Consider the following 12,692-nt stretch of genomic DNA (forward strand, 5'->3'; position numbering starts at 1 on the left):
CTTAAAAGATCCTGTATGTCTCCATTGAAGATACTTCGACTAGAAATAACGAATCTGCTTGCAGCAGTTAAATTTTGGGCAGGTTCTGGATGTTTGGACAAGCTATGCCAGCACAAGGAAAGGAGTGATAATGAGCAGATGAGGTTTGAGATCTGCTAAAGTCATTTCATGCAGTGCTGCCACTGGATGTAGAACCATTGTAATGTCTTTTAATTAGTAACAGTTCCCTCATCAGTCTAAATAGAGCAGTTAAAACTGGAATGCAATCCATCCATTCACTTGTTTATCTGTCCAAGGCTTTTTGACATAGGAGTTTACAACTGAGGTAAGCAAAGGTGAAGTCTGGCACTCAGATTATATTTGATAGTCTTCCATTAATTTTACCTATTGTAATTAAATCCACTTTGCAGGAATCTGCTCATTTTGTAGTTAAGCCAAAGTGAACTTCACCAGCCAGATTTAATTTTTTTCAAGAAGTGACATGTATCTTTATTGGCTTACTTCCACTGGGAGAATTTCCTTACAGATGATACACTATCTGTGCTTGTACAATTACAGTCCTTCACTAGCAGTTCAGAAATGCCACTGGTTATGTGTACTTTGGTTTGCTTCTAAAACTGTTCCTTTGAGATCACAGTGATGAGACTATCTCCTCTTCCTCCTGAAATTCCCACTGTGGTGTTAAAGTGCTTTTCTGAAGGATTTTCCTTGCTGACAGGGACAGAAAGATTCAAGGCAGCTGTAACCCCTACATTGTGTTACAGCAGATAGTTCTGCTGGATAGACTGAATTTAACTTGTATGTAGTGTTATGCTAAAAGTACTGCCTGGCTTCCAGGCCATCCTCGCTCTGGCTCGCGTGGGTGTGTGCAGGTAAACATGCTGTTCAAGTCATCTTATCTTAGAGCAAGGCTGGAGGAAATGGAGTTAGTTTGTACGTGTTTTGAACCTAGGCAGAATTTGAAGCATATCCTTGGTGTGGGAATGCAGCTCTGTTTTCCACAGCGGTGTGTGGGAAAGGAGAGGTGTGAGCACAGCAAGCGTTCCTGCAGGAGCATGGATGTTTGTGCAGGTGCCACACAGAAGATGTTTGTACAATTATGGTAAGACCAGGCAAGGGGAAAGGAACTCTCAAGGTAAATCCCTTACATTGTACTATTTTCAGATTTTAGTGTGTCACTGAGCATAGATCCAGCCTGGCTGTTACCACCTGGAGGCAGGCATTTTGGAGACACCCTAAAACAGCAATCTCTGAGGAGAAAAGTGCAGGACCTGTGTACAACCTTTGAGGCAAAAAACATGCCATGATGGAAAGCAAATACAGTTCTCCCTTAACTCTTCTCAAAATTCTACTGATTTCAGCCAGGAGCACTAGGTATGTAGACATTCCACCCAAAAAGTATTATTAAACAGCTAAAATGCCATTTCCAAATACACGCTTAGCAGGAGTCTTTGAGATATGTACATATAATGAGAATGCAGATGCAATTTGAAGAAGTGAAACAATTTAATATGGTCTATTCACAAATTGGAAAAAAAAGTAAAACCATTGAAGAGTTGAGCAAAATAATGCAAAAAAAAAATCAATAGAAAGCAAGCTAGCTGCTGAGATTTCAAACTGTTTAATTTGTAAAAGCTATTGCAAATTATTATCTGAAGGCTTGGTCTGGCCTGGTGCAGTTGCCAAGGCAGACTGGCAGGGAGGAGTCTTTCCACTTTTGAAGCTGTTAGTTTTGCTGGGAAGTTAGTGTGAGTGTCTATGTTTATTCATCAATCCATTGTGTGCCATTACTTTGCAAAAAAAAAAGAAAAAAAAATCAGCCTTAGAATAGTATTCGTGCCTTTTTGGGGGAAAAAAAGTGAATTTCTCCCACTTCTAACAAGACAACATGCGATGAGCTTTGTGAATTCACTATGGAGAGGAACTTCAACACATCTGAGCAATCCTGAGCTTCACTGAGCAGGTGCTTCCTCTTGGCCTTCAAGATCATGATACAATACTGCAGTGATCTCTGGTAGAAGAAAAATCAGCAGTTTTTACTCTGCTGATCTGGGCCCCTTGTCTGACCTCTACCTTGTTACTCTTGCTCTTATGCCCAGAGCTAAAAGCAGCTGTACATACTGTGCTGTATGGTCTTGCACAGCCTTGAAGAAAGCCCCTTTTTATATCTGCAAACTGAAAAAGTGGCAAGAAGGGCTGCTTAGCCTATTTACCAGACTTCAGCTGGGGTATTCCTGTAGGCCATTTTATTCAACTGTCAAAAAAAAAATTAATCAGCAAATAGGAAGAAAAAAATGTGTTCCTGGAGCTACTCAAAATTGGAGTCTGGATACCTGGAATTAAAGGGAGCATGTGGTAAAGAAGCAGCAGAAAGACTAAGATAGGTATTGCATATGGTAGGTGCTGTTCCTCTGTCTTAATTACTTTAAATAATATGTATCTAAGGCAACATACTTGTTTCAACTGGAATTTTGTTGTGTTGGACAATTCCTAGTAAATGAAGGTGTGTCCTGCCACTCACTGTGCCTGCTGATTCTGTCCTTTCTAAGCTCAACTTGTAGACAAGAGCTCCAGTTCTATGTAAATGATAACCTGAAACACAAGTCAGAGTAGCAGGTGTCTTTAATTTCTGTAACTAATTACATGAGAAAGTTGTAGATTGTGAAAACATGCTTCATTGCTACAGGAGAGATGCAAATTTTCTCTCTCACCATACACTTTAACCTTGCTATGCATGAAGTAACTTCAGAAGAAAGAACCAACAAAACACCTGTCAATATGTACTCAGAGTGTCTCTCTAATACACAGTGCCAGGCTTTGGTAATTGCTTTTGTGTTAAGCTGCTCAAAAAAACAAAACAAACAAAAAAACAAGTAAACCAACTTCTGTTTACTACTTCTGCCATCCATCAAATGCATTTCATTGCTCATCTTTCAAGTGGTAATTTTTTTTTTTTTAAGAACAGGCAATGGAGATATGGATAGTGAACAGATATCGATCATATGCTGCAGGCAGTATTCAAATGTCACTAATGTCAATAGATTTTACTACATTAAGAATATTATATCTCTTTGCTGATTGTTTTAACCTTACTCTGACAACAGTTGATGTGAAGCAAATAATGTCTCTTGAGAAAAGGAAGAAAACTCTGATCTGGTTCTATGAGAGAAGCATCCCATTTTCTTTGCTAGCCTATTCCATTCTGAATACTAAACCTGCAGAAATCTGGCAGTTACATTATGTGCCAAAAAAAAAAAAATGCCTTTTAAAATATTAGTTCTTGCTTGCTTGTGGAGATAAATCACTGTACCTAGAGGTAATGTTACCACCCGTGCCTTCATCACTGTGATAGCTACATCCAGTGTCCAAGAAGCAGCACCGAGGCCAGAAGAAGAAAATGCTGCCCAGTTTGTGTGCATCTCTGTGAAATGTGTCACCAGCCTTCAGTCCACCAGGGCTGCAAAAGTGTTTTTGTTTAACACTGCTTGTGTTCTGCTGTAGGAGTTCTCCAGGTTGTTTCTAAATTACTGTTGTGAAACATCAGTTTATACCAGATCTCACAGATGAACAGGATCCTACTGTGTCTGTGGAAACACCTGAAACCTCCACTTACTAAAGCACAGAAACCATATAGCATTACTCAACCTTATTCAATATTGACCTGAAATATTATTTAATGTCATTTTATGAAATACAAACTTATGCTGTATAAACCACTGCTGCAGGGTTTGAACTGGCTGTGAAAATATCACATACTTTTCATGGATTAAAGAGCCGTGCTCAGGCCTGCAGTCCGTCATCTTTAAATCCCGGGAATCTATAATTGCCTTTTGTTTTGGTTAATTTTGGCTGGCTCGCACGGGCAGCGCGTCGCTTCCCCGCCCCACAGCCGCCGCGCGCCAAAACCGCGCGCCGCCGCGCTCGATTCTCCCGCCAACACGCCCTGGGGCGGGGCTGGGCGGGGCCGGCCTAAACCATTGCACCGGCCGGAGGGGGAGTGGTAAGTGTCCTCGGGTCTACATGTGCTGGCAGCGCGGGGCTTGTTTCCTTCTTCCCTCCCCCCCGCGTACCTGTCCCCATGGAGGTGCCGGCGCAGGGCGGGGTCAGGCAGCGCCGGCGGGAGCTGCGAAAGGGCTGAGCGGGAAGGCGAGCCGCTCTCCTCCCTGCCCGGTCCAGCCTCGCAGTCCGCTCCGCTCCCCTCCAGCCCTCCCGAGGACACCCCGCGCCATGTCCTTCCGCCAGAGGAGCCCGCACGGCGGCACGCAGAGCAGGTAGGGCCGAGGTGAAGAGCACCGGTACTCAGAGCTCCTCTTCTCCCCGGTGGCGGTGCGGCGTTCGGCGCTGGCCCGCCCTCGCTCCCCGTCCCTCGGGCTGGGGGTGACGGGAACCGCGGCCGTTGCGCGGTTCCCCCCCCACCGCGGCCGTTGCGCGGCCGCCGCTCGGGGTCCGCCATGTTCTCCGCCGGGGCAGCCGCTCGCCCTTCGCTGAGGTGCGGGTCCCCCGGCCAAAGCGGGGCCGCCGGCAGGGAAGCGGGGCTGGGAAAAGGGAGTAAATACCCGGGTCTGCTGTTCCGCACGTTGTGTGCGCGGGCGGGCGGTGAGGGGCGGGTTGTGGGGCCGTTGATCGCGGAGTCTCGTGAGGGGGGAATCACAGAATGTCAAGGGTTGGAAGGGACCTCGAAAGCTCATCCAGCCCAATCCCCCGCCGGAGCAGGAACACCCAGATGAGGTTACACAGGAAGGCGTCCAGGCGGGTTGGAATGTCTGCAGAGGAGACTCCACAACCTTCCTGGGCAGCCTGGGCCAGGCTCTGTCACCCTCACCAGGAAGAAGTTTCTTCTCATATTTAAGTGGAACCTCCTGTGTTCCAGTTCGCACCCACTGCCCTTGTCCTATCACTGGTTGTCACCGAGAAGAGCCTGGCTCCATCCTCCTGACACTCACCCTTTACACATTTATAAACATTAATGAGGTCGCCCCTCAGTCTCCTCCAGCTCCAGAGCCCCAGCTCCTCAGCCTTTCCTCACACGGGAGATGCTCCACTCCCTTCAGCATCTTCGTGGCTGCGCTGGACTCTCTCCAGCAGCTCCCTGTCCTTCTGGAACTGCGGGGCCCAGAACTGGACACAATATTCCAGATGCGAAGGAGGAAGAGCCGTTCTCTGAGGGACCCCTAAGGCCCGCGCCTACTTGTGTGGCTAAGCTCGGTTTGTTTGAACTAAAATTAATAAATAAGCTGCCGTGTCTGCGCGGGGCGACGTTTCAAAGAGGTTAATAAAATAAAAACTCCCGCTGTCTTGTCTGCCAGCCCGCAGCCCCCGCCGCGCTGGGCCCAGGGGAGGAAACGCGGCGCGGACGGAAAGCGGAGGAAACACGATGAACCCGATTCGTCTGTTTTTGATGAAAACAAGTGCAAACCTTCCGACAACAGGCTGGACAGGTACGCGATGCTTGCCGTAGGAGCAGCTCTCTGCTCTCTTGTTCATCAGGAGCTCTTCAGTTGACCGTTGCACTCAGTTTTTCAAGCCCTGCCTATTTATAAATTATTTGTTTGCCATAAATAGCTTGTCTTAAAGGTGGGAAAAGATTCTAGTGCGGTGTTCTTATCTTGGAGTCACTTCTTAAGACTAAACACTTTTCATTCAGATGTCTTTAATTGTATACTTCATCGTTTTCTGTCCTATTTCATGCTTCTTTTTTGCCATTTGTCACAGAGGAATATCTGCACAAGCCAGTCATGTTTGTGGGTATAGGCTGTATGTACCGTTGTGGTACAATTAAATGAGACAACAAATTAAAAATTAAAGACTTAAAAGTCACCTGCCTTCATATTACTGAAGGCAATACAGACCGTCTTGAAAAATTGTTTAGACATGTCAACACGTGTGGTGGGGTCCGCTTCTGAGCTCATTCACTCTGTTTATACTACTGCTTGCTGCCGTTCCTATCACTTCCCAGCATGGGTAAACTTCAGTTTAGGGAAAGTATCTTATTTTATAGCCTTGTCTACATATGAACAATTCATGCCATAATCCCTTTTATCAGTAGATGGGAGTTGTGACCTGCAGCCCTGTTGGTTGAATCTAGATTTCTAATCTAGAATTACGTGGGTGTTGCCCTGTAACTACCCGTTTTTCTTTGCCGATAATAAGCAGAGAAGACACTGGTCAGTGGCTCAAATTGTGATATCCAGGGTAAATGAAATTAATTTCAGGAAGCTTGTTTGAATAGGAGTACAAAGATGAAACTTTACAGACCTTTTCAACTAAATAAGCAGTGCTTTTATGTGTCTTCAGTATTGAGTTGTTCTTTGTGGTTTAGTTTGGGTTCAGTTCTGATTGAAGTAGTTCTCTTCCTGTGCTAAAGCTGCTTTTTGTTTATGCCAATTCAACATTGTCAAAATAAAATTTTAAAATGGGGAAGAGCATCGCGATGGAGGCTGCATCGTACAGCAGATTCAGTCTGAGGGGATGTTACAGCTTTGTTTTCCTGCCTCTGTGGCAGAGTTTGAGCACCATTTGCAGTCTTAGCACAGCACCAGAGCTTCTCACCATGTGTGAAATGGCACATGGGTTGAGAGTCTAAAGAAAGACGGCCAGGGTTTGTACATCTGGTACCAGTACTGTCACGGAGCAAATTAATCAAGAAAAGGAACCTCCCACTTCTCCCTAATTTTCTGTATACACAGCACAGATACAGAACCAAATAAGTATAAAAAAAAAAGTATAACACAGTGCTGAGGAAAAAGCTCAGGTGGTGGGACTAACTGGGTACTTCTGGAATTGTGCCATTCTCTGCTGTGGGAGAGCAATCATTGCATATGGCCTGCGTTTTCAGCAAAGTTAATCTTCATTATAAGCAAATGCTAAAAATCATTGGAGAGCAGGCAGATATTTGCAGAGGGACCCGCACTAGTTATGGATTTTTAGTTCTTCTGAGTTGGTGACTGGGTTTCATCTAAAAAGAACTTGTAGTTTGAATTTAACAAAAACTTCAAAGCCAGTTTGTGAGCTGGGAGCAGGGAGGGAGTTGGAACTGGTTTTAGCACAGATGGATCTAATTCCCTGACTTCGAGGGACTTCTCTGCGCAGAATCCTGGTCAGTCTCTGGTGTGTTTCCAGACCTACTGGGAAAACTCTGGTCTGTAGGATACGGTTTTGAGTTTGTACCTTAGGAAAATTGATCATCAGGAAGACAGAAACTGGAAACCATATTTAATAATCTGAATGTAGGCAGCTGTTGTTGGATGGAAGGGATATAGGCTCATTCCTCTGCAACAGTCTGAACCTGTTCAGGATGCTAATGGTCTACAACAAAGTTGTTAAATACCAGTTTGCAAAGTCACAGCAAATCTCTGTTTACTAGCTAAAAACTTATGGTCTTGGCCTTCTCTACTAGATATATTTGCGCACGGAGAAACTCCTGTGCTATTGTGTAATTTTAATAAGCTGTACAATTGAATTCTGTGTTCTAACTTTTGTCTCTGATACAGCTAATAAGTCTGCAATTATGGAAGAATAAATATTTAACTCATTTAGTGTAATGAAAATAAGCGAGTAAATGAGTAAAGCAGGACACCAGCTTAAAGTTATTGAAAGTGTAGGCTAGGTTACGTGCTACAGTGGTATGTTTCTATAGGTATCTACAGAAACTTTTTAAGGAAAACAAGTGAACAAAACCACCCAAACACACAACCTCAAGGTAGAACTCTCACTGATGCTTAATTTTACAATGATGACATTTTAATAGAACAACAAAATATTTTCACAGCCATTGTGAGTGCTGTTAATGAATATATTAAATAACTACCAATCTGTGAATGGGGGAGATGCTGATAGTGGGGTGGGAAATGCAATTTAAAAAAAAAATAATAATGTAGAGGCTGTTTGCTTGTTTGTTTTTTACTTTCCAGTTTTACAACACCAGAAGGCCCTGGACCTCTTTCCCGGTGTTCAGATTGGGGAACTGCAGTGGAAGAAGATGAAATGAGGACCAGTGTTAACAAAGAAATTGCAAGGTACCCATGGGTGTTTAAGATGAAGTGGGGAAAGGAGGGGAAATGGTAGTTGTCTTGTAGAATCTGTGTCAACTTGTTTCTAACTTGCCCACTGGCTATGGCTTAACCATAGCTGCTTCTCTGCTGCTTTTAGGTGAGCTTTGGTTTAAATCCTGCAGGAATGACAAAGCATACTCTCAGGAGAGTTGATGTGTGTCACTAAATATCTCCCTTTTAGAAGAATCCTTTCCTAAATCTCTTAAATTGGATTACTTTGAATCTCCTTTCACTAATTACTGGTTTTGCATATCATTACTATAAAAAGATTTTTAAGGAAAAGACTTATGAAAGTCCTCAGTTTCAGTTTTCCCCTAAAAAAAATAAATAAAAATAACACCAGTTCCATAGTGGAAAGGTGTTTACAATGTCTAGGCTGACTTCTTCAAGACTGCTGCTTACCTGAGAAATAAAATCAACCGTGAGTTATGGCAGTGCAGCCTTACATATTCTCTGTGTATATTCTTAATATGGATTTGAATTCTTACAGATATAGAAGAAAACTTCTGATAAATGAATTTTCAAGAGAAAGGAAGTCTTCCTCTGGAAGGTAGGTTAAGTTTCTAGCTTAGCTGAGCAAAATTGTGACAATAGGTCTGAGTTTTCACATATACCATTGTTGCTTCTGAAAATGCTTGGTTTGAACTAGTTCATTTAAGTCTGGTCTAACATTGTAGTTCAGTAACATCACAAATGAGCTTTCATTTTAAAAGTTTTAGCTTGTTTCTTTTTAATCCTCTATGTGTGGGTTTGAGTGTTGCTTGTTTTCTAATACTCTCAAATTTACGTTTTTTCTTTAGTTCTGATTCAAAGGAGTCCACTGTAACAGTAGAACTTGAGACGGATGAAGTGGTTTTGATGAGAAGACAAAAACAGATAAACTATGGAAAAAACACAATTGCATATGATAGATACATTAAAGAAGTTCCTAGGTGAGCTGCTTTTGTTTCTGGAAAACTAAATATTCGATTTTAAGTCATACCTGTTGTTTATAAGCATATTAACATACTAAACTGGGTATCTGAGTCATTTAAATAGAAGGCATCTACAAATTAAACCTTCTAAGACATTTTTTAACAGATTGACACAATCAAATGAGATGTGCGTTGGTTTTTTTTTTTTTACTAGTTGCTTCATGAGGAATATACCTTCAAACTTATATTGCAGAAATGAAAGTAGAAGTTCTTTCGTTTACGCTCATCAACTAGAAGAAATGAAACTTTTTTGCAGTCCATTTTCTCATTAATAAACAGACAAAGAGGACTACAGTTGCTCTTACATTTTGAATATGTTATATGCAGAAATTTCATGCTTAAGTTTTCAGACCTAGGATAATACTTTTTTTTTCTCGTTTAACTTGAAGACAGAAAAACTAAAATGTTCATATGGAAATGACAGCTTTTCACAGCTTTTTACCTGAGAGCTGGAATTGTGCAGCAGTCTTTTTTCATAAATAATATGATCACTTAGGCTCATTACAACCCAGTAAATTCTGTGTAGCAGGCAATCAGTTTTAACACAAATCAGTCTTAACAAAGCTATATGATATGTCTGTGTGAAAATTATTAATGTGGTTTTCATGTCTAATATCTGAATAGATGCCATCGTATACCAGGAGTTCATCCCAGAACTCCAAATAAATTTAAGAAGTACAGCCGTAGGTCCTGGGACCAGCAAATTAAACTATGGAAGGTTGCGTTGCATTCCTGGGATCCACCTACTGAAGAAGGCTGTGATCTGCAAGAAATGTATGTATTGATTATTCGAGATACCTTTATAGAAATTAATATTTAAAATCTCGTGGTAAAAACACACAAACCCCAAACAAACAAAAAATCAAAACAGCATAGCCCTCTTGAGACAAGTCAGTGATTGCTGAATGTTTTCATTAGTTATTTGTCCACAATTAGTGCTATTCAGTTCTTTCTCCGACAAAATATGCAATAGCTATCTGGACACAGATTTACTCAGTGTCCTTGCTAGGGCATACATATATATCCCTCGTGTCTTTAACACATGTCTACTGGGTAAAATCAGAGCTCATTCTGCAGTGATCTGTGAAAGAAAATATCAGACCATTGAGGCAAACTGATTATTTCAGAGCAGTCTGCAGATTAATCTGTGGTAGAGGCTGTCCTGGGGAATTCTCATGAATATTGAGCTTGGACCAAAACAATGTATAAGAACCTGCTTCATAGCCTCCTCGCTAGTTTAAGAGAGGAGGAAAGAAGTACTTGTAAAATCATTTCAAGGTACCATTAAATTAAAATCATGGCCACAAGTGTTCACAGTCCAAGCTGCTGTGGTGTTCTGCTCTAGAAGATGTAGAATAATGCAAGTAGTTACTTTCCTCTGTAGAAAGCAATAAAACCGATCACAGAACATCCAAAATAAAACTGTGTTACTACAGAATAGAGACAGATTTAACTGTTTCCTCAGGAAACAGTTTTGTGGTAATAAACTACTGTTTTTCCTTAACAGTGATGATGATTTTAAAACCAACATGGATCAATGACATCTAAAAGCAAAGGCTTAATTTACCTTCCTTTTACTTGTAGTTGATCTGAAAGGAGTTATATGTCAGCCTGAAGCCTGTTTTACATGTTGCTGTTGAAATACTAGTTTATCTTCAGATGCTGAGCTCTAGTTTTGTGTATAGTGCCTGTTAAACCTTGTGTTGCAAAACAAATTGATGAAAACCTTGTCTGGAAAAAAAAAACCCTTGCTCTTCCATAACATTTGTCCTCTTCTGTATTGAGGAATTGTCTGCGTTTTGGGTATTTGTGTCTTTCACAAGTTGCAATATTCAGTCTCAAGACTTTAATTTAGACCTTGGCCATTTTGGCTGTTTTAAAGTTGACCTGCTGTTCTGTTTGGTCTCTGCAGTTTGCCACCACTGGCCCTATAATCTGTCGGTAGCTTTGCTCTTGTTTGGCCATCGTTTTCAGAACTGCACCTACAAAGTGCATCTTACTACTAAAAAATTGAATTTAAGTGGTATTCTTTTAAATTATTTCTACAGTGTTCCTGTTGACCTTGGTGAGATGGAGACAGAATCTGTCAGAAGCAATTCTACTGAATCTCAAACGAGCTCTCAAGATAATGATGTAAGCTTATCTGTCATTTGCATAAATGCTTGTTAATAATTGGTCCATTACTTAGGATTATACCCAGAGTAGAATATATGAGAAATTCCATAATTTGTGTTGTTTAGGGACTGTTTATAAAGCCGAGCAATTTTTAGATTCGGATGTTTTCCCAGCTATAGCAAATATGTCTGTAGCCTGATTTTAGAGAGTTAGAACTTAGCTGTGATTTGAGATGATCACTTATCTCATTTTTTCATAGCCTGCAAAAGAAAATTTACGTTCAAAGCGTGTCAGTTCTGAACTGTGATGTACAGCGGAAATACTACTTTAGATTGCGATATCTAATGTTAAAATAGGATGTAATTTTCTTGGCGCACTCAGACTTTTTGAAGTAGGCTCTTTTTATATCCAGAAAGCACTTAGTACAGCTGAGCAGTAACCTTCAGTAAAGATCTAGTAATATTTTTCTTACTGGATTTCTTTCTCTGAATATTGAATCTGTATAATGTTTGGATGCATGTGTGTATAGATCCTTAAAACATTTGCAAGGAATCTTAGAATGTGGTTGAATGGGCAGAAGCCTTTATTTAAATCTCTTCAATCTTAAGACTAACCTTGTGTTTTTGTATGGTCTCCAAAGTGTTTGTAAGCCTCTGCTACAAGGTGGTCTAAACGAATTTCAGAAGTGAAATGAATTATTGCATAACTAATTTAACTAATTAACTAATTATTGACTGACTTTGTATTCCAGGATACCTGTTCCGGCACTCCCACCAAAGTTAGACATGTTGACTATGGAGCAGAAGGTGAATTTGACTTGGAAGTGTGTTTGAGTGAACCACTTAAAGATTTTGATACAGTGAGTTAAATAGTCTCGTGCAAACAGTTTTAGTTTCAGATGAAGTTTCTTTTAAATTTGAGAGGTTAGCTTGATTCATAAACTGTTAATACTAGGAAAGCTTAAGTAAAGTTGAAGAGTGTTCTCAAAGTTGTGGTTGGTCTACATATCCTCTGGACCAAACTTGTGTAAAAATACAATTAAGTCGTGTGACTTCTTTTTAACTTTTAATTTATGTATAGCAGATTTTTGTATTAAAACTTTCAATAGAAAAAATATGCAAAGGCAGTGCTATCCTCAAGTAATTACAAATAGTTCAGCAAGATTTTATGGATTTTTATTTTTTTATCCCCCTCCCACCTCCATTGTGTCCATAATTTCAGTTGTACCCCCCTGCAGATCAAGAGTGAAGCAGGGGGATATTTTTGAGCATCTATATGTTACCTTTTCCATCTGACCTTCACTACAAGGATCTGACTTTGAGTAATACAGGTGGTGGCTGAACCACACTGCTGAATAGTACGTGTAAACTCATCTACTGCAGTTATTTACCATAAGATCAAACTGCTTTACCTTTATTAAAAAAAAAAAAAGGCAGATTCTTTTTTATTTGCAAAACTGTCTCTGAAGCAATTGGAAATCATATACTCTCAAAACTGGAGCTCAGTATGGTAAAGCCCAGGCAATAATGCTTTAAGAAGCAGTAGCCTGGAT

At 40.9% G+C, this 12,692-nt stretch overlaps 1 protein-coding gene across 1 annotated transcript; it reads left to right on the top strand.

Moving 5' to 3' along the window:
- Window positions 1-4,104: 4,104 nt before the first annotated feature.
- SLBP (stem-loop histone mRNA binding protein) lies at window positions 4,105-12,255 on the top strand. Its single transcript, XM_065634429.1, has 8 exons — window positions 4,105-4,271; window positions 5,307-5,438; window positions 7,911-8,015; window positions 8,542-8,601; window positions 8,852-8,983; window positions 9,650-9,799; window positions 11,074-11,158; window positions 11,892-12,255. The coding sequence occupies exons 1-8, from the start codon at window positions 4,228-4,230 to the stop codon at window positions 12,006-12,008; spliced, it is 825 nt and encodes a 274-aa protein (XP_065490501.1). The 5' UTR covers window positions 4,105-4,227; the 3' UTR covers window positions 12,009-12,255.
- Window positions 12,256-12,692: the final 437 nt, after the last annotated feature.

This window comes from Caloenas nicobarica, chromosome 4 (genome assembly GCF_036013445.1).
Source record: "Caloenas nicobarica isolate bCalNic1 chromosome 4, bCalNic1.hap1, whole genome shotgun sequence".
In the NCBI taxonomy this organism is placed as follows: domain Eukaryota; kingdom Metazoa; phylum Chordata; class Aves; order Columbiformes; family Columbidae; genus Caloenas; species Caloenas nicobarica.

Bases quoted from the DNA above. Each gene is read 5' to 3' on its own strand.
- SLBP (XM_065634429.1), top strand. From the start codon at position 4,228: ATGTCCTTCCGCCAGAGGAGCCCGCACGGCGGCACGCAGAGCAG. The intron at 4,272-5,306 runs GTAGGGCCGAGG...CTTGTCTGCCAG, and splicing joins CACGGCGGCACGCAGAGCAG to CCCGCAGCCCCCGCCGCGCT. The intron at 9,800-11,073 runs GTATGTATTGAT...TTATTTCTACAG, and splicing joins GGCTGTGATCTGCAAGAAAT to TGTTCCTGTTGACCTTGGTG.